The sequence below is a fragment of the Empidonax traillii genome, unplaced genomic scaffold, assembly GCF_003031625.1.
Source record: "Empidonax traillii isolate 1590-97213 ecotype Southwest subspecies unplaced genomic scaffold, ASM303162v1 scaffold656:size372004, whole genome shotgun sequence".
NCBI classification, from domain to species: domain Eukaryota; kingdom Metazoa; phylum Chordata; class Aves; order Passeriformes; family Tyrannidae; genus Empidonax; species Empidonax traillii.
Genome location: NW_020955849.1, coordinates 337,012 through 359,524, shown reverse-complemented (window position 1 = coordinate 359,524; position 22,513 = coordinate 337,012). Strand labels below are relative to the sequence as shown.

The 22,513-nt window shown below is 34.2% G+C and overlaps 1 protein-coding gene across 1 annotated transcript in view; it reads right to left on the bottom strand.

Annotated features, from left to right (window-relative positions):
* Nucleotides 1-453: 453 nt before the first annotated feature.
* The window catches only part of LOC114065404 (cadherin-18), a 183,474-nt gene continuing 161,414 nt past the window's right edge, over nt 454-22,513 (bottom strand). The window contains exons 6-8 of the mRNA XM_027899300.1: nt 16,376-16,543; nt 7,249-7,436; nt 454-759 (exon numbers count right to left, since the gene is read on the bottom strand). Of these exons, the coding sequence (XP_027755101.1) occupies nt 454-759; nt 7,249-7,436; nt 16,376-16,543 (662 nt within the window). The remainder of the gene's footprint in view (nt 760-7,248; nt 7,437-16,375; nt 16,544-22,513) is intronic.

The window sequence follows — 22,513 nt, the reverse complement described above, 5'->3', positions numbered from 1 at the left end:
AACTGGAGGTGACATACCCCTAGCAACATCAGTGAGGTTCATTATTACACCTATTCTATTCTTTTGATACTCCACTAAAGCTGAAGCATATTACAAAACAATGGGTTCATCTTCAACCAAAATTTTGCAGAAATGATCCTTGTTGTCTCTAAAAAAAGATGTATCTAAACCAGTTGCTGTCTTCCATAGGCTACTGGGACACCTACAGTGCAGCAAGTGGGCAGAGAGCCAAAGGCAAAAAACAGTGCTATCATCCCTAACAGATTTGCAACTACTGGCAGGATACTGACTTCAGATCTTTGTTCAGACCAATTACTAGATGGGAATTTTAGTGTAAACCAAAAGGTAGAAGATTATGTTATTAAATCCATACTGACTGATCACAACACTGTTATGACCTCTGTTCCCATTTATGTAATAAAAAAAAATAGTCTTCAAATATCCCAGATCTCATTAAACCTTTAGATTGTGAAATTTGGTCTCATGTAACTTGGATTTACTATACCTCACTAGACTGTTTGCAGCATCGGGATCTTGTGCCATTACTGTGCCAACAGGAGTCCCAATCTTTGCGTTTTCATAAACTTCCATGACATAGGAAGGCATGGTGAAGAGCGGAGGTTCATCCACGTCGCCAACAATGATCTTCAGCATTGTTACATCTTTGAATGGTCCCAAGTGTGAAAAGCGGTAATCAACATGAGTATTTGCTCCTTCTATATTAAGAGTATATGATTTCTTTTTTTCATAGTTGAGAGGCTGTCAGCAGAAAAAAACCAAAGATTTATCAGTGTCAGTCTGTTTTTCAGTTTAGTCTGTCAACAGGTTAACCACATCTTTTCTACTTAACTTAAACAACATTTTTTTCATGTTACTGGAAGGGGACAATATCCTTTGATATTCTCACAGCCACTGCCACACCTTCTAAGTAGAATGATTTACATGAAGCAGGATGGATTCGGTTTTTCTTTGCAACAGAATATTGGACAATGTACCAGTTTTAGAAATAACTCAAGATTCAGAATGAGCCTCAGATTCTTCTTCCATGATAATGCAACATTTCTGGATTTTATCACCTTTTGATTTTTATCAGTAAATTCTAAATCCAGAAAAAGAGATTGATATATCCTGAATTAAGTTAACTTTGTATCTTTAATAAAAGCTTTAATAGACAGTAACAGAGATACTAAATTTCTTTTGGCCATCTCTTAAATCCTCAGCTGAAAAAAGCAACTCCTTGCAGGAAAACACTCAGTTACTATGAGAGACATGAATTTTTATGACCAGTTGACACATCCAGTGAAAAGACAGGCTATGGATGTAGTCCATCTGGACTTCAGTAAAGCCTTTGGTGTTGTCTCCCACAGCATTTTCCTGGAGAAGCTGGCAGCCCATGACTTTAAAAGGTGCACTCTTTGATAGGTTAAAAACTGGTCAGATGAGCAGGCTCACTGAGTGGTAGTAAATGGTGCTACATCTTCTTAGTGGCTGGTCACTAGTGGGGTTCCCCAAGGTTCAGTACTGGGGCCAGTCTTGTTTAATATCTATTTCAATGATTTGGACAACAGGATTGAGTGCACCCTCAGTCAGTTCACAGATGAGGCTAAGCTGGGCTGGGGTATTGATCTACTGGACGGTGGGAAGACTCTACAGAAGGATCTGGACATGCTCTCAAGCTGCATCAGGGGAGGTTCAGGTTGGATATTTGTAAGAATTTCTTTCTGATAGGGTGATTAAGCTTTGGAATGGACTGCCCAGAGGAAGTCATCATCCCTGGAAGTGTTCAAGAAACAACTGGATAGGGGACTTGCTACATTTAAGGTGGCATGGCGATGATCAAAGGTTGCACTGGATAATCTTGGAGGTCTTTTCCAACCTTAAAGAATCTAGAATACTATAACTGTTTAAGAATAGCCTAAACATGAGCCTTTGGGTTTTTTGAATCAGAAAAATGCACTTCTATATATATTCTAGACCATTTTCACTTCAAGTCATCTCCAGTTACAAGAGAGACAAAATTTCAGCCAGTCCTACCATATACTGCTGTACTGCACATTCCATTATGAATGCAATGGAAGTCTGCAGCTGGGGATATGCCTTCTACAGAGACTAATGTGCTGTAAAACTCTCTAGAAGGCACATCCCCAGCTGTACCATACACCAGGAACACCTTTGCTGTTTTACAATTGCCCTCTATTTAAATTAATGTATTCCTATGATGAATCCTACCTCTCTACTAGGAGAGAAGAAGCTGGGAATCTGATTTTTATGTCACACAGCATGGATATTTCCTTTCTTAGGAATCCCATTTCTAGCTTGCTATTTACACATGTGAAAATTTTATCTCCAGTATCTCGTTTTCAGATTATTATGAACTCATTTTACTGACTTGATTTATTTATTTTAACCCTACATTAGCATGCTAATGCACTGTCTTATTCAAGATATAAGATTGACATGACACACCTCACTCCCAACTCTCCCAGTTAGCTGGGGACTAAAAAGGATATTTAACTTAAAAGTACAGAAGTAATGAAGCTCATTTGCAGATAGAGAGCTAGTCAATGTTTTTACTAAAAGTCATATTTACAGAACTACAATTATTTTGGGTTGTTTTCTTCAGTCCATCAAGAATTTCATGTGACAAGTAATTTTTTTTTGTATAAATATTGTCTGTTAGTTCTAATTATTAATTAAAAGGCTTTAAAAATAGCAGCTCAGTTCCAGGCAATCATGAGACAGAGTTGTCATTATTATTTTTTAAATGTGCTTCTATGTTGGGCAAAAGCACTCATTCTTGATAATAGAGACCTCAATACTTATTGTGCTACAAATTTATGGCTTCAGCCAATTTATAAAAGGTAGGTTAATATTTTTTATTAATCTTCGCAAAGCAGATAGTTTCTACAGGTATATATAATATCCCCAAGTTTCCAACAGGCTCAAAACATAGGCATAACATCAAAAGAAATTGCATATGCATGGAATCTTTTTTTTATTTTTCTTTTTTAGAATCACAATTCTTATGACATTATGGCATGACAGAATTCCAGTACTACCAGTATAATTCTGATCATTCTGTGTGGATCTGAGAGCCTGTTTGAAAAAAACTCAGTACAAGCATCAAAGCCTTCATCCAGGGCTAAACTGGTATTTCCTATGACCCCAAAGAGTGGAGAAGTAGTATTATAGGCAGGACAAATTAAGAACTCAATGTATGACTTGTCAATGTTAGTGTGTACTTTGTAGATAAAATCTGCACTAAATTTGACTGATGATGTATAAGAAAAATAGTTAGGATTTATATATGCTTTATATATTTCTTTGATTTCTTCTCTGTGTACTGACGGACAGTTAATTCATTCTCTTACCTCTGATAGTATGAGACTCTTTTGACCCTTACATTCTCTGTCTCCCTTTTCTGAATGTAAAAATAAAAAATTTAAAGGCATAGAAATTAACCATAGCATGGTAAATCTACTACTATAAGAAAAAAGAGCTAAGTATGCTAGTTGATTAAATCAATTCATAAAGAAATAGAATTTTCATAAATTCTAACCCAGATGTACATTAATGTATGATGTATTTTTCTTATAAGCAGGGAAATATTAAATAGCAATTTGCATTGCTCTGCAACATATATATTCTAAGATTAAACAAGTTTATAATAGGATTGTAACTTTTAACTATGATGTCGTTTTGGAAAATTAAGTTTATAATGACAATGACTGGGTGAATTTGTATAGGAATATTATTTTCTCTCAGAAAACACATGCAAAATGACACTCTTGTAATAACACAAAGTCTTGTTTTCTTCTTTAATATAGTTATTCAATCAGACAATACTAACACTTTTTTCTCTTCTTTTTTCCAAGAATACAGGAATAATCCACTCCGATAATCAGAAAAAGCTGACATTTCAACCATAGCCAAAGCAGTTTTTTGCTTTCATTTGCTTTCTCTTCTTCCCATAACATCTCAATAATTAGCTATAAGGTGAGAGGCAGAATTGTCTTGTTTCTCTAGATACATAAATTATTTCTATATTTACTTAAAACTGTCCCATCACTGAAGATCATTAACTTTCCTCCAGAAATAAAGCAAAAAAAATATATTTTAGATGAAAAAACCCCCAGAATTCTTGTTTATGTTTCTTATTTTTCTGAAGAATAATGCTTTTCCATGGCAATTACCCACATAACTTCAGTATGAATTCATTGGATATTATGATTTTCATGCCAAACTGAAAATGTCACACAACAGTTTGTAATCAGCCCTTTGTGGAAGAATTTTTAAGACTGAAGAATGACTCTCCAGAACGAGACCAAAAACTATTACTCCATAGACTCATAGCCTTTGTGTGCCTGTTGAAAAGCCTACCTGTAGGCTGAGAAATTGATTTTTACATCAGAACCTCAAATAAGTGAGGTTTTAAAAGGTTTGAGAAGGATTTCAGATTGTTTGACAAAATAATAAATTTACTTCTGCCTTTTCTGGTGTTCCCACAGTAAATTCTTCTAGAGAAGTACTAGAGCACAAATCATTCTACTTCACTGTTACAGAACATATGGGTATCTGATGTACAAAACAAAACCAATTCTGTTCTTAGTGGAGCTTATCTGTTTTGGCTTGTGAGACACTGGATCAGTAAAAATGTAATTTTAATTTTGTATTGGAACCAACTCTGGGAGAAGGGGGGCAGGGCAGGGTACACAGAACTCACACAGAGTAGCTGCCAGTCAAAAGGGCAGCCTGGGAGCCCACCCAATGCCAGGGCCCCTGGAAGTCCTAACACACCCTCTGACTGGCTGCACCACCCTCACTCTGGCCTGGAGGCACAGAACTGGCTCACAGTCAGTGAGCTGGATGTCCCGCCCGGGAGGGATGGCCAAGGTGGCCAAACTGCACCAGCACATGGTCTCCGTCTTGCCCTTTCTGTCTCAACCTGCTATCGCCACGCTGAGCAGGACTTCTGCAGGATTTTTTGGTGGTAGCTATTTTTCTTTAAATATCTTTTTGTAATCTCCTTCCTCTCTCTTTCGTTACTCCTGTTTCTTCTCCTAATCTCTTTCTTTACTGTTTTGTATATCTCTTTTGTGTAACTTAAAAGCAGTGGGTTGGATTCTGCTAAGTTTTTGGGTTGACATGTGCTGGCTTGGTTCTTTGTGGAATGCTTTACCTTAGTTGGTTGTTACCCCTTTTAAACTTTTGCCAAAATCCTTATTTCCTCCTAAAATTGAAAACCTTTCCTGGGAAAACCTGTGGAGCATTTCTCTCTTTAGGCTATCTCAATGTATTGAGAACCAAATGCTCTGCGAAAGTTTGGTGGGTGAACTCTTGGATTCGTAAATATAAAAGTAATACTCTCCGTTAAGCTTGTGGCTTCAGCATGTGAGTCTTACATGGATAGACTATCGAACAAATTCAGCTTGAAACCCAGCCTAAATTAAAAACAATTGTAGCACACAGAATATAAAATACTTATTAAATTGCATACAAAATCTGAATTAAAAAAAAAAAAAAGAAAAAACAAGATCACTTTTTTGTACTGTAAAATGGAATATTATATCTGAGGAAATAATTGAGGTATTCACACCAATTTATGTAGCTTTAAGTGCTGAATTTCTGCTCAACTGGAACACAACATTACCTAAGCAAAATGTACCCCTTCTTGTCTTGATGGGAAAATTATTCAAATCACTGTAGTGTATGTACAAGAACAGGCAACATATGCTTTTGTCATATTCTGAAACGTAGTGAAAATTTCTCTGAAGCTATTTTTCTGCCAAAACCAGTAAGAAATGTGATTTAACACATTTTTATGTGTCTTTCATTTTTTTCTTTCTGCTTCATGTTCTCAATATGCATAAATGTTGTAGTTAATGAACAGTAGCCATGGTGAACTTTTAAATACAGTAGAGTGCTCATTTTGAGGAAGAAATAACAGACTATGGCATTAGCTACATCAAGGCCACCAGGAAATAAGTTCAGTGGTATAAAAAAACAGTTTACTTTTATGTGGTTGAAAGAAGTGGGTATTACAAAACTTTTATAAAAGACGCTGAGTTAAATATTTTTAAGAGACTGGAAGAGATAGAAGCCCTTTTTAAATCATTACAAATTATAAAAACAACATTTCCTTTAGTTACAAACTCTTTTTAAGATGTTATATAAAAATTTGCATACATATATATCTGTTCAGAAACAAAATAAAGCAAAAAATGCATTTTTATAGTTTTTATTTAATGTCTTTTTTTCACATTTTCTCTGGATTTCATTCCTCTAACCATTAGTGAAGCCCAGAATATGTACTAGCAAATACATAATCACTTTTTAGGCTATATGGATATAACTGATGTCCTTAAGACTCGGCAACAACAAGTCCACATGAGAATTGTTAATTGACAATTGTTACTCCAAGTGAAAACTGAAATCAACAAATTTTCGTTTGTTGGAAATTTTTTTAAAAAATCTTAAATATAGTAGCCCATATCTCTGGGTTATTATAAAATTAAATTTAAATCTAGTCATATAATCCTAGCTTAAGTTGGCAGACACTTCAAGAAATGTCCACTATGATCCTAGTTCAGAGGAATTAATATGGAGATGAAATTATCTACGGAATTAGATTCATGCATTGAATTCAGTTAAGAATGAAATTAAAAGGCAAGAACAATTGATAAATAATGGTTTAAATAGACTGGAACAAATAGAGGAAATTCATGTAAATGATAACTATTTGGTAGTTTCACAATACTGGACCATTTAGATGTTAGCTGTCAAGTAAATCAAAGAATAACAGTCTGTGAAAACTGAATTACACATTCATTGTCACAGGAAAGCTTTCTATGTAAATATTCAAGTAGTTTGGGGACAACAGTACAACTTTCAGCCAAATTTTACTTCTTCCAAAGAAATTTAATGTACAAAACTATCACTCAAAAAAAGTGAGCTATCTTAATTAAAATTCAGTAAGATTTTTATAAATCAGTATTGTAAATATTAGATAAGACCATTAAAAAACAGAGAGGGTTTAAGTAACTGTTTCTTTCCTTTAATTTTTTACTCCCTGCCTTTCCTGAAAAGATTAAAAGTGTCTGGAAACAATATGGAGAAGCTTATCTTGCTGAAGTTCACAGCTATATACGTTTACAGAGTAAATTTTTTTTTTTGTGGTGTCTGCTTACTCAGCATTCATCATTATATTTTAACTAAATACAAAGGAAACTTCCAAAGTCTGTGGCTTACCTTCTTTAGGGAAAGAATTCCTTCCCTCGTTTCTTTGTCAGTAGATATGGAGAATACCCCAGAGCCATCACCATTTATAATTGTGTACTTCATGTCTGCATTTGAACCAGTGTCTGCATCATTTGCTTTGATTTTGCCAACTGCTGATCCAACTTGAGCTGACTCAGGAACATACAGCTGATAATGTTCTGAGGGGGGGGACAAAAAACAACAGCTTAAAAAATTTCTCTCCAATAATGTTACCACTGTAACACAGAAGGGATTCTGAAACCTAACAGCGCTGAAAATGAGAATATGGATCCAATAAAAGATATGCACATACCAACAGAATCCTTATTCCCTACCTAAACAGTGACAATCTAAATGCCTTCCTGTAACAGTCTGAGGAGTTTAGATCACAGTCCAACCACCAACACCAACAAGAAAAGAGAGCAAAATAACTTCTATTACACATCTTCTGAAACTCTACAAAGTGTCTTTTATGTTCCTCTTAGGTTTTCTGTTGTAGTGAGTGCAGCAGTGCAAAACTGAGTTGCAGGACAGTGGAACAGCAGATTTGAAAGTGGATTTATGAAAGCTAACATGTTGTTACAGTTTGCTGAGTTTATATCAGCTAGTGTGACTGTAGAGGTGCCCTCGGTAAGCATGTAGAGAAAGAAAGACAAAATTTAAATTGAATTCAGAGATTAAACCTGAATTATGGCAGAAACCCAGTAGTGGCTGGATGAAGAAATTATGAATTGACAGAATGTGCAGTTGGAAAGGGAATGGATATCATCACAAAAATACAGCTAACTGATTTTACAGACACAGGAGATTCCTAAACCTATTATCTGTGTAGTGCTAGTCCATAATACTTATAAACAAATAGTAATGTGAGAAGGATGGATGAGAGTATCAAACTTTGTTAGTCCATAAGGAAGGCGAGGTTTCCTAGGAAAACAAAAAAATGAGTTATCATTCATAAGGGAAATCTCAAGGAAAATAAGAAATGTCCTGCAGAACAAGAGAAAAAGTACGATTTGCCATGCAAAAAATAAAATATCAACAATGATGTAACAGGAGACTTACTTAATTCAATGAAAACATATAGTTAATACTTCAATGCAATTCTTTGGTATGCATATAAAAGCCACTTACACAAATTTCCAAATAAATGATCTGCCATGCTTTGTGCTTACAGATGATGTCAACTGAAACTTTTATACTGCTGGTTGCTTTAATTCCTATATAAAATTATAGTAATGGGATAAGATTCATTTTGGAATTTACTTATTGTTATAACACATGCAAAATGTATTCTTTTGACACTTTTGCTCTGATTAATTATTTCCAAAAAGGGAAAGGTTGAGGCTATTAAGGATTCGTTATATAATCAAGACACTTCAGGAACTGGATGTGTTATAACTCATATGACAGGGTGAATTAATTGGAGACTTCCAAATAGTTTAGCTAGTTCAAATATATCTACATGACACTCCACTCTGCTTTATAATCACACCCCAAGTGTTGGCCATCTGTTTCAGAAAATCATTTTTCTGATAGCAGCTTGAAACATTCTTAAATACTAAAACTTCAAGCAAAACAAATATTTGAAATGACTCATTAATTATCTGTCAGTATTCAAAGAACTGAAATGTTTCAACGATGTAAATGGAGTTAAAAGAAAACTGTTTTAAAAAATAAAAAATGTTAGATCACAGGGTCAGAAATGTCTCCCAACAAGTGTATAACCACTGCTTCACAGAGATGACCTGAAGATGTCTCATACAGACATGAGCCAAATAGATATATACAAAAAACACTATCTAAAACCAACAAACATAGAGGATAAAATTCAGCAACATAAAGGTTAGATAAACTATATTATAAACATGTATTTAGGCTAGTAATGGAAATTAGAAATGTTCTTACTAAACACTGAATCTCTGTAAAGTTTATTTCTAGTAAGAGGAAACAACTAAAGGCTCAATTGAACACTGGAACAGGCTCCTCAGGGATGTTGTCACAGCACCAAGCCTGACAGTGTTTGGGCAACACGCTCAGGCACATATTGTGATTCTTTGGGATGGTCCTATACAGTGTCAGTTGTACTACTCGATGATCCTGATGGGACCCTTCCAACTCAGCTTATTCTGTGATTCTTTGAACATTTCCTTGGGCACTGGATAAAGGAAGTTTGAGAATCATTATAAAATGTGGGATGTGTATGTTGTGAATTTATGATTCCGTATTGCAAGCTGTGAGTCTGTCTCAACCCTCTAAAAAAATTTAATTGGGAAGATGGGAGCCCTGAGGATGAGGTATCATCAGTCTATAACAAAAGTGCTTCACCAAATCTGTCAAAGTTGAACAGATCATTCCCTCCAGCATCACAAACTTCTAGGAGCTGCTGTAAAGCAGAAATTTCCAGGATGGTCTAATTTTTTTTAGAAGAGGTGCCCAGTTTCTTGTGGGTCAAGAATCTATAGAGTTTGATTTGGTTCTCACTTTTTATAACATTCACTCAGATGATTCCCATGAAAGGAGGAAATTATTATTAATTTCCAGATAATGTAATGTATAGGATAGTCATATCACTTTGCAGGACTTTAATCTATGATAATTGAAACATTTTTCAAATGCATGTATGTGATCTTCATCTTTTAATAAACTTTATGGTTTATCTGTAATTATAGTATAGAAACAATTTATTTATCTTTAGAACAATTTACTTTTATATTGGTTAGCCTACAGGCAAACTGCAGTGGAGTTATTTACTCTAAGAAAAGTGATTTCTTCATCTAAACCTCTCAAAAAAGAAGTACGACAATATTTAATGAAAATCATTAAGCATATTATTCAATTTATTTTTATTCATTAATCTATTTTGTTGAAAATTTTGGCTTACTTTTACAGGTTATAATTTCTTCTTGAACAGTAGGAATTACCTTAACAAAGGAAAGGAGAAGAGGTATAAAACTGAACTAATAAAGAAATAAGCAAGTATCTGGCCTTCTTGTTACTTTTTTAATCCAAGGCATAGTTTTAGCAACATGAGGATAAATACTGCTTGGTGATGAACCAAGAGATGTATTTATCACAGCTCATACACTGATGTCTTTTTCTATCTACTAGTAAACTGATAAATTCAGCATCTCACTGTCTTAACATAAAATACCACCATATCCAAAACGTATATCAAAGTGCTATGTGAAGAAAGTTTTCCTTCAGGTAAATATTCATTCATGAACCAAACTGATGAATTTTGGAGAATAAGAAAACAGTGAGCCAAGCTTGACGTCTGACAATTGTGAGAACAAAATTCCAATTAAAAAGTAGTTGTGCGGCAATCAAAACTGTGGCCAAAAATATCTGATGTCATAATTAATCACCTGAGTAATGGGTTGCATGTGGACAACACCATCTTGTGAAAAGCTGGTCGGTATGCTGGAGGGCAGGGCTGGTGTCCAAAGGGATGTGAACATCCTGGAGAAATGGGCTGACATGACCTCATGACATCCAATGATGGCACCGGGGAAGGAATAATGCCATTCATCAGTACATGCTGGGGCCAGCCCATTAAACAGCAGTTTTCCAAAAAAGAATGTGAAAACGACCTTTTAACACTTTACTAGACAAAGCTCTTAACTGCTTGATCTAACTGACCCTACTTTAAGCATGGCTTCAGGTCAGATTGCCTTTTCTGTTCATGTGAACTTACAATCCTGTAATTTATGAAAGTTTGTCTTATGTTTTACTGCCTGCCATCTTTGATAAAACTAAAGTGGAGCTCCAACTGTGAATTGTGCTCAATCTTCCTTGGTGGCTTGGTTTGAGAAAGTTATTCTGCATTCACAGAGCTGCTTGTTTTCATTAAATATAATAGAATAATCTCTATTTCTCTTTTGAGACTGCAGTTTTATAGAAGTTTATTTCTCACAGTATGTCTTGGACATTTGTCATACCTTCCTGTACTGTGCTTATTTTTAATATAATAAATCCAATTTTAATCCATCATCATTACAAATACAGCAACTTTTATGATTCCTGCAGCTCAGTCAATTTTATATCTACTGTCCTTGATCTGGATATTCTTTTTGATGCTTATATCTCTTTCATACAACTAGAACTTAAAAAAGAAATTTTTAAGAGGTATTTTTTGGCTTATTCTTCTTCCCTGCCACAAAAACAATGCTTTTGCACTTTCTTAAAATCTTTGAAGTGTAAGTGAAGTTACCTCTTATTTGCAAACTCAAACCCTTCAAAATTTGTTTGCCTTGAAACTCTGGAGAACATAGCAGTCTTGGGTCAATTTAGAAAAAAACCCCAAACATTATTCTTCAATGCAATAAAATCTGTTGGCTGTAATAAGACTTGTGCACCCCCCTGCCCCTGCTTTTTTCAATCCATATGTAAAGCAGAAGTTATGGTTGTGATTAAGATTTTAATCAGGGTTTATGTTCCACAACACTTTGTCTTTAGAGGCAGGAACTAAAAGTTCTTGAGAACTTTCTGACTAGTTCTCAGAGATCAAAAGCATTCTCACTTCTTGTAAAAAGTGTGATGTTTATGCCACTCATAAGTAAAAGCAGAAAGATAAAGAAAACCAGGTTTCCTGAATTTTCAGAATCAGTACTTCCTGTAGGCATTGAATACCCAAATATGCATTTGCTATGCAAGCAGCACTGAAAAACAACATCTACACTCCATAGTCATTGCTAATGAGCAACTCAACAGCTGGGCATGATCTCTAGAAGTCTTTAGAGAGAGACTGTACACCAACTGTACTCACAAAGCAAATGTCACTCACTGGTCGCTCACTTTGAAACCTGAGCTTACACTTTATAAACAAAATTAATGAACTTATTAATTGTTCCGCAAATCATTGGGAAAAAATCTCCCCCTTTAAGAATATGTGAGAAGCAAAATACGTTTTAGCAGTAAAATTGTGTTCTTTGACTATTATGAGAAAACATAATAGTTGCAAAGACAGAAAGTGATGAGTGTGAAATTTAAAAAAGACATTCCCCTAATTATAATGAAAAAAAATCTTAATAAATAAGCAACAATTAAATCTAGAATAATTTATGGAATGAAATGCTTTCTAATACTCCCTGGATATTGGATCAGTGCGGGACTCATCATCATCATGGAGAATCATAGACTCATAGAATGGCTTGGGTTTGAAGGGACCTTAAATATAATGTTTTTAACTCTCCTGCCACAGGTAGGGACAACTTTCACTAGACCAGGTTGCTCAGAGCACCAGCCAACCTGGCCCTGCGCACTTCTGTAATCATTTTAACTCAATAGCCTCCAGTAACTTTTTTTTAACCCTTCTGCAATGTCAGACAAATCTAACAAGAGGGCAGAGGCCTAAAACACATTATGATTCCACAAGCCTCTTAGCACTTAGTGGGTCAATAAAGAGAGATCTGCTAAACGAAAATCAGGAAAAATTCTGCTTTACTCGTCTCATTTGGCAGCATCCAAATGGTAAAACAGCAGGCAGATAGCTCTGAACTAGTCACCACAGTAGGACAGGACAGTGAGAGGATCCTGATGGGTGAGTATGGGAATCATAGGAACTGGATGTACTATGTGGAACTGGGGATACAGAAGGAACCACACTGGAATATGAATTTCAAAAGAAAATGAATAACAGATACTTTTGCACATAATTAGCTAATGAGTCATATTAACAAGGCTGGATTGTAGAACACCTTCTTGCACTAAACAGAGTTAATATCTACTTCTGGAATGAGACTTTACTTTTTTAGAACTAACAGGAGCATCTTCATGCAATATTCCTATTTAACATAAATGTGTACTTTTCATACAATGACATTGTAAAACTCTAGGCCAAGCTATGAATCTACATAATTTCATATTATACTTACACACTACCATGAAACAACCAAATCTCAACCATCAAGATATATGAAAAGTGTTTTAAGCCATGACTTGTGTTTAAATCCTGCTTTATCCTAAAAAACTGAGCTAGATGTATCAAACAAAATCTACAAATTAGACTCTAGACAATAACTACATAATAACACAATAACCACAGATCTCCTATACACTGGCCAGAATATAATAATTAGCACTTGATGTACAAAGCAAGTCAGTTGAAGCATCTGTCTAGTGTGATAGTCTGGATGCAATCAGAATCTCTTCATACTAAACAAAGCAGAGCACACAAAATTTATTCATCTTAAGGAACCCAAGAAAGAATTAATGAAGGAAAAGTACACAAAAGATTTTGAAGTAACTCAAGGTTGATAACAGTGTCATCAGTAGATGGAACATCTTCTATTAAATTACTGGAATAAATTTATGACTTTGATATTAGGGCCGTCAGTCATCAGCCACATGGATCCATCAGTGGTAAAACTAACAAGAATGGAGAGATGCAAAAATCTTCCCATGCAGAGCACTGTCTGTCAGTTTACATTAAATAGATAGTTCTTTATAACTCATCTCTCTAAAGAAAGGAAATTTGTGATGATGAAGAAAAAGAAATCAGTATTATTCAAGATGCATTGAATTAACTGATGAGTAAAATGCATTTGAGGTTTTAGGCTATTCTCCCACTGAATTTCCAACTCCTTGCCAACTTCAGGTACAGAGTAGTGTGTCTTGCACACAGAATTTTTCAGCTATGTTTCTTATTACAGAAATGTTTATTAACAACTATTTCAGAACGGTAGCCATCAGACTGATAAAGTTATGCAGTCCTGTTCACATTATTCCTTCTAGATTTTTTTGATGTTTCAGAAAACTGTAGCTCTTTTTTTAGAAATTTCTTTGCAAGAAAGCTATATTTAGAGTAAGTACAGAGAAAAACAAAGTAAATTCATTTAAGCAGACATATTAAAAACCTTTATTTCTAAGTCTTAAGTAGGGTTTTAAAGGGTTTCTTTAAGGGGAAAAAATCCTGCATATCCTACTGCAAATGCATGTCTAATGACCAATGTTCTACCAAAGCCAGAAAAGTACAATCTTTTAAATATATACAATAAAGTATATTTCTAAAGAAAACAACTAATAAAATCATCAATCAGATGTGTTTCTCAGCATGTTCTCAAGTCAGGTACTCATACAGTTAGAATCAGATTCAAAACTCAAAAGTATGGTAACGGAGAAAAGGAAACTGACCAAAAGAAAGTCTGTGGTTTAGCTGAGGCTCAGCCTGTCCCAAGGGTTATACACTCGATATGTGCAGTTTTGGTTAGCACTTCCCTTGAATTCAATTCTGAATGTGACAGGCCTCAGTAAGTCTCATTTAGCATTCCGTCTAATAAGGAAATTGAAGAGAAATTTAACTGAAAATCATGGCACACAGAAGAGAAGAAAAATAAACAATGAAGTTATTTCTATTAGTGCAAGACTCGTGTATTATTGTAATAATTCATGATGCTACAATGGCCTTTTTTAGATCAACTGTACTTTGAATCTCTATTACTGACATATAGCTTCTGTTCTCTTCCAAGGGTTTTAAAATATATTTCTTGAAATGGAGTAAAGAAGCAATGTCATTCATAACTGTGGTAAAGAAAGCAAATGCTTGTATTCTACAAGACTTGTTCGAAGAAAAATATTTTATGTTAAAACTTATAAATATTAAAATTTTTTTTTTCTCTGTTAAATAAAAAGTTTTCATTAAATGTGAAACGATGTTTTTTGGTTTTCAATGTTATTATAATCCCTTCAAATGTATAAAGTATAATTTGAATACATTATATTTCTTTAAAAAATTAATAGAATTAAAAAAATGTATATACAAATGTACATTTCTGCCTGCCAGTCAGTTTGATATCAAACCCTTCCATTCAAAATAAAATAGGCCAATTTTTGACATCTGATATGTAAGGATTCATTTCTGCATCGAGTTTGAAGGAAATTTAGGACATTTCTTCTTCTTTAGCTCTTTCAGATGTTAAATCTGTTCAAAGATAGGCCTTACCTTTTGCCTTTCCAATAGTTAGAAAGTATTAAATAAAATCATGGATGCAATGAAAATTTTGAACATAAAGCAAAATATATTTTATTCAAGGCTGTGTTTGAAAGACTTTATGTTTTCATGTGCTTCTGAGGCACAGAAAAAATATTCATTTCTACAACACTTTCCATAAACCTACTTACTATTTGGTCAGATTTTTTATAATATGTATTGTCAGAGAGCTTTGTTTTTCCATGGAGCTTTATGATCTCTACTACTTTATAAATCTTCTGATTCAAACAGCTTAATGCATTTCCTGGTGGAGGTACCTATAGCTCCCAATCCATTAAGTTCTACAACAACTTACACAATGTCTAAGACCAGATTACAATATTCTTACTGGTTTTGAGCCATCACGACAAGGAAATGCATTTACATTCCAGAGGATTTTTAAATAAATTATCGACTGAATTCAGAATTCCTACAAGACTGCAGCTACTGTGTCAGATCAATCTACATCCAGTAAGCTGGACAGAAAATAATTTCCTGTTACTGGTCATATTAAGATATTCTAAGAGCATTCTAGTATAAATTCTTCATATATGCATGTGATAACAATATTTGACATCAACATTAACAATTTACTTAACTAGAATAGAGGCAGATTCCATCGTAGCTCAACAACAGATGGGCTTTTGCCCATCTGTAATGTCATATTGATCCTTAAGGTTTACTTTGGTATAGAGAAAGAAACAGAAGAAAAAAATTGATAGATGTGTATGGAAGCAGCCAAAGGCACGCTGGATTAAATCTTTTAATGCATTATCTATTGTTGTTATCTACCATAGGAATAGCATAATTCCCTTGTGGGATCAAACATACAGTTATTGAAATATGCATTCAAAAAGGACTGGAGAATAATCCACATATGACAAGAGTATTCCTTTGTCACCTATCCCACTCCTATCCAGTGGTTAACTGAAAGACGTCTTTAACCGGTTTCAGTATTCTAGCTATGGTTCATCTGAACTCTGTAGTTCATCTGAAAACAATGGAAAATTATAAAATATTGGTGAATTCAAACACTTCCCAAGCTCCTTCTCCCCATGAATTTGACTACTAACTGGATTTCACTAATAACTTCTCACTTCACTGAAAATCAAAATGATTTTGAAATCAGTTATATGTTGAAATTGTACATACTCTGAGGAAACCTGGGTGGATTGTCGTTGACATCAGTGAGCGTGATATTTACAGTTGTTGACCCTGACAGCCCTCCGACCTGCCCAGCCATATCTTTGGCTTGAATGACAACAGAATAATGCTCTCTGGCTTCCCTGTCCATGTTGTGCAAGGCAGTCCTGATGACTCCTGTGAGGGAAAGAAAACAAACAAATTATCAGAATTAGCTTGTTTGTACAGGAGCAAGGGCTAGGCATAACCTTTCTCTTAAGCTGATGTCAGATGCTGCTAGAAAATTGATTTGTTTGAGGTTATAGAGAAATCAAAGTAATATTTATTGAATCAATTATTATATTAGTAAACAATCCAATTTATAAAACATTCCTAGCCCATAGGGTTTTCTCATATATTGCATCTGCTTAAATAGCTACTTAATAGAAAAATCAATGAATGGGAACTCTTACCTCACTGAATAAGACATAAATTTTTAACAAAATGTAATTTCTTAATTAAAATATGACATACCTCTTAAACTACCCAAAAGCTAAATTTTCTTATTTGACAAACCTCAAAAAAGATACCTTTGTATTTGATATATGTCAATCATATAGATTTATGTGTGACTTACCTAATAATTGTCTATAAACTAAAAGATAAGCTTTTTATAGGTTTGACTACAGTACAGAGAGAAAATCAAAATTGTATGAGCCTAAAGTTCTATTCATTTTCATCCATCACTGTCAGAATTTTTTTTCACATTTAGTTAATTATACATGCAGAAGCAAAGATTAAAATAAAAGTAGGGACAGTCAACACTGTGGGCTCAGTTTCAGTCAGGGGACGTTTTTCACCTATGATGATGCCTTTAAATTAGGCCCTGATAATTTCTTTGATCACAGGCTGACAGAAATATCATGGAATTCAATAAAGGGAAAAGCCAAGTCCTATGCTAGGGAACCAGCACATGCCGTGGACAGTGTAGCTGGGAAGGAGCCTTTCACAAAATGATCTGGTGTGGTCCTTAAGTTGGACATGAGCCAGGAATGTGTCCTTGTAGCAAACAAAGCCAACAGTTTTCCAGAATATATTATGAAGTGCATTGCCAGCAGGTCAAGAGAGGGGATCCTTCTCCTCTGCTCATCATTCATGAGGTCAAATCTGGAGGGCTGGGTCCAGTTCTGAGCACACCAGTACATAAAAGACATTGATAGACTGGAGTGAGTTCCATTGAAGTAAGTAGAGAACCCTGAAAATTTATAAACATTATATTTTCAAAGAACTAAGGTTTTAGCTTAACTTGTTTCAGACTCCTAAAGTTAGTGGTTGCAATAATCAGTAATAAAATATACCATAGAATGATGAAATGTTGTTTCTGGGTAAATTTGAAACATATAATAGCTACTAAAGCAAAGTATCTTAAGTAGTTTCAGAATTATTTTAATATGGTTTTGCACTGTAACCTCCTTTGCATCAAAAGTATAGATTTTGGACAAGCTGACTAAAAGTAGTATACCAATCTGTTTTAATTCATCAGTGTTTTTTCCTTAAATTGATACAGTTTGAAACAGATCTCTTGTTTTGGAAATTGAAGTATGATATATTGAAATTAACCACAACTTATACACATTGTAACACAAATTTATGGAGCCATTTGGATAAAAGAAATTGATATAATTTAAATATACATTTTCATAAAAATAAATATCGTTCACAAAATTTGGTACTACTGTCCTGAAAATTAATTTTACTGAAAAATAGGAATATAGGAAAGTATTAGAATTAAGAATATCCTGCTTTGACATTTTTCAAATAAATTGCTTCAGTTTTTTACATTGACATCAAATGTATCGGAACATTTCATGCTTATGCATATGCATGTAAGAAGCATGGGATTTTTAGAACCTTCTATTTCAATTTGAAACAGACCAAGTGTTACCTAGTAGAACATCTGTCTTCTGTACTATCCTCATAAATACAGGAGTCACATTTTTAAATTAATTTAAACAAACAAATTCTTCTGTATTACGATTACTTTCCTCTTCTTTTTTGCTTCAGAGGGTGTGATACTGAATCAATGCTTATAGATAGCTAATAAGGATCATTTGACTTCTCTCACTTGCAAGCAGGTTCTGAAAAATTACTCTTTTCTGAAAAGTGAGTAAAGAAAATGGGAAAGTTTTTAGTTTCAAAAACTTATATGCAAACTTTAGTATAAGAAAATTAGTTTTAAACTTTATTGTGCTGAAGGCAGGACATAAGGGAAGATTTAGTTCTCTCTCTTTTTTTGGGATGCATATATATCTATACATCCTAAAATCATGAGATCAAAATGAAGTATCTAACTACCGTGAGGATCATAATGCTTTATCCTTGTCACTAGTAGCTCCACCAACTGTTCTAGCAGTATAGCACTAAAATCACATATAATTTCAAGTTTCTCTCATGATCCCAAAATGCATAAAGAGAACTTTCTTATATATCTATTTCAATAAGATAATATTAAATGCTCCAGCAGTTTCTTTGAAAGTAGGAAATGCCCTGAGTATCTTCTGTATACTTGGCAGGGGTTCCTATAAACCCCATAAGAAGATGAGAAGTTCATTTTAAGAAAGATATTTCTCTGATTAAAACAGTAAGGAAAAAAATAAAAATAAAACTGTCACAGGCTTTTTAAATTTAAACACCACCTTGATTTTGCCTCATATTTGTTAGGCAGCACTGTGACCCTGTTCGCTGAGTGCTTTTCAGCTAAGACTCCAATATTTTTTCATCTTTACTAAAGAAAGCAAGAAAATAAAAAAATCAAGACATAGATGTCATTGCAGATATAACCCCATCCTGTCTCTTGTACTAAGGGAAGAATTTTTTAGTTTGACTATTGTGCCAAAAATCACATAAAACATATGGAAGGCCATATCTGTTGGAACAGAGTTGAGAAGGATGCACAATTCTGGACCTCTGCCTTCTCAAATGGTCATACCTATTTCCATCTTAAAATTACGGCAGATGTTTTATCCCATATGGAAGGATCTCCCAGGACACACATTTTCTTCTAAGTTCTTTTCTAAGTCTGTTCAGCTCTAAATCACACCAGTTCTTGTAGGATTTTTAGTTTTGGGGTTTTTTTGTGACAATTTCTATTTGAAATATGACATGAAACCTACCTAGTTTCCAGATAAGGTTTTAACGCCACCTTTTCTTATCACAAAATTTTTATTTTTTATACAAAGTATGTGTTTTTGGCAGATTCATCTATAATTGAATAATATATTCACAGCATTTTCCTCCAGTGATATTAATGAGACCAGAATTACTGCAGAACCATAGAGTATCTTAAGTTGGAAAGGCCCAATAAGGATCCAGTCTTATGCTTTGCTTCTCACAGGATTAACTAAAACTAAACAATATATCTAATAAGTAGTTTTACTACATATTCTACTCCGAAGGAGAAAAAAAATACAATTTTTGCACTTTAACACAGATACTGAGCAAGTTAGTAGACACATTTCTTTATAGTCAATACCTTCTTTTCCCCAAGATTTCTGTAAGATACTTCTAAGGTCTACAGAATCTGACAGTGTGTTATGTTGTCTCTTTTCGTATTCTGTGAAGAACCATTTTACCTGCACACAAGAAAAGCTACAACAGAAGGTTCCACTGTGACTGAGATTGTAAAACTCAAGACTTTATTCAAGTGCAGACAAATATCAAGGAAATGTCTGCCACAGCCAAGTACCTAACTGCATTTACTGAAGTATTTAACTGTGTAGTTACACACCAGTCCGTTACATTTGAACTCATTTATCTTATTACATCCCCAAAATAAGAACTCATTTTAGATTCAGGAGCCACAGCCTAGTCCAACATGATGTCTGAATGGAACTGCCCCAGAATAAAACATTTTAAAGTTTTGAGCTCAAAGGTTTTCTGTCTAATGGGGAAAACACAACTCCACTTTAATGACAAACAAGTTTGTCATGGGCAAGTAAGTATTTTTTTTTGTTGGAAAATTTCTATTTGATTGGATCATGAGCCTGGTCACTAGAAATTTGATGAAGGGGCCCTAGATCATACTAGATCCCCATATTCTAGTTTCTTATATATGTCTTATCATGCTCATAGCCAATAATGATTTAAATATAATTTTAAATATCTATTTAATAACTCATTAAACATTTTACAATTTTTTTTTTACATTTTACAATGCTTTTACAATGATTTTACAATTTACTGAGGGATGTGAACAGTTGCAAATGATAATTTCATTAATATTATTTTGCTTTAGGATATGTATCTACTTTATTTTATTGTAACTTAATATTCTGAATATATTGCATACATTAAAATAAATTTCAACATCTAATAATATTCTTCCTTGAAGGAGGAAAAAATACAGTTTTTGCACTTTAACACAAGTTAACAGATACATTTTTTTTTTCTCAAAACTTCAAAATAAACTTCAAATTTAGAAGTCCCAATAGACTTTGACTAAGATTTGTGTTTTAGTCCAAATTATCACTGTAAACAGAAATTTGCAACACAAAGTTTATGGCCATGCTCCACATTCTGAATACTTCTATAACTAAAATGTTTTTAATCTCGGCCGTTGAGTCAGATCTGCTTTATATAAGTAACATTATATATTTTGTTCCTTTACAGAGAAATCACTAGATACTTCATGGCTAAAACTCATAGCATCATAGAAATGACGGTTAGTAGTCAGTTTTCTTCTCTAGTCATGATAGTATAGATATAGTACTGAAAGACAGACATTTCTCAAGGAAAATTATCATTGAAATTAAATACATGAATCCAACACATAGAGACAACACTTGAAGTCAACTGTTAAAAATATGGAAATTGAAAAAATAAGCATATTTTTAAAACAAAATAGTAATATTTTTTAAAGAATTAGTAAGAACTTTTAAGAAATATGCTAGAATAGCATTCATTTGGTATTAAAAGAAGGCAGAGGATTAATCAGACTGATTGTACTACAATAAATGGCCCCAGGAGAAAAAAGAATTCTACTTAAATTACTATTAGTAAATATGGTCTTCTTTGAAATCCCTATGAGTAACAGACTGAAATTGCAAAATGAAAAAATCTTATGCTGAAGCCTCCTAAAGTAAGGAATTTGAATAAAGCTTCACTAACTGAGTGGAAAATACAGCAATTTAAGTGGCAATTGCATGGATGCCAAATGTAATCACAGCACCTTCCCCTGTTTTCATAATGCAAAGCATAATCAAATTAACTAAATTTAGAATTTGCTGCCCTGTCGCCTCGCAGAAAGAAGAAAAGAAACTCTAATCTGCAATACACAAATGCTATAATCAAAGGAGTTTATTATAGAAATAACATTTCAAACAGCCACCTTGTTTGAGAGCAGGAAGCTCTCATTTTTTTCTCTTCCAATGGTTAAAGCATATGTAGATGTCTGCCAGGTTTGCCACCTCTGATTCAGTTAGTATGGTAACACAGTTTGGGGTTTCGGGGGTCTCTGGACCAGTGGGTTCACAGCTGAGCTGAGGTTTCTCTCATTGTGCCCGGTGGTGTATCAGCCGAGCTCAGAGGTCAAATCACACAGAGACACCAGCTGTGGGTGCTAAGGCTGATCTAACTTTATTCTACAAAATGGAAGGTTTTTATATACAGATAAGGAAGGTTCTGGAAAAAGGGGATAGGTACACATAAACTTGGACAGGGCATTGGATAGGATTTAAGACTGATATACCTAATAGGGGGATACATGCATCTTCTAGATAACTACTAAGTTCTTAATTGGGAAAACTAACTGTCCCTGACTGGACATTGGCCAGTCAGAGAAACCTGCTCTCCCCCAGCAGGAGAGAGAGCTCACAATCTAACAAACAGTCTGTATGTCTGATTCCATCTGGCCTATGTTGCCAGAAGTATTTTCTTTCCACCTTCTAAAACCCTGTTCCTCATCCAGGTTACTCCCAACAGTATGGTTCACAGTACATTTCCCTCAGCCTCATGTAGGCTGGTTTAACCATCAGGACAATATTAACAGGGATGATTTTCTCCTAAAGTGTTGTACCTGTCCCATTGCCTTCAGCTCACTGGAACGTCCAAATTACTGGATTTGGAAGGGATATTTCCTGGGTTTAGTGTTAGGGGATTGTTGTTTTATTT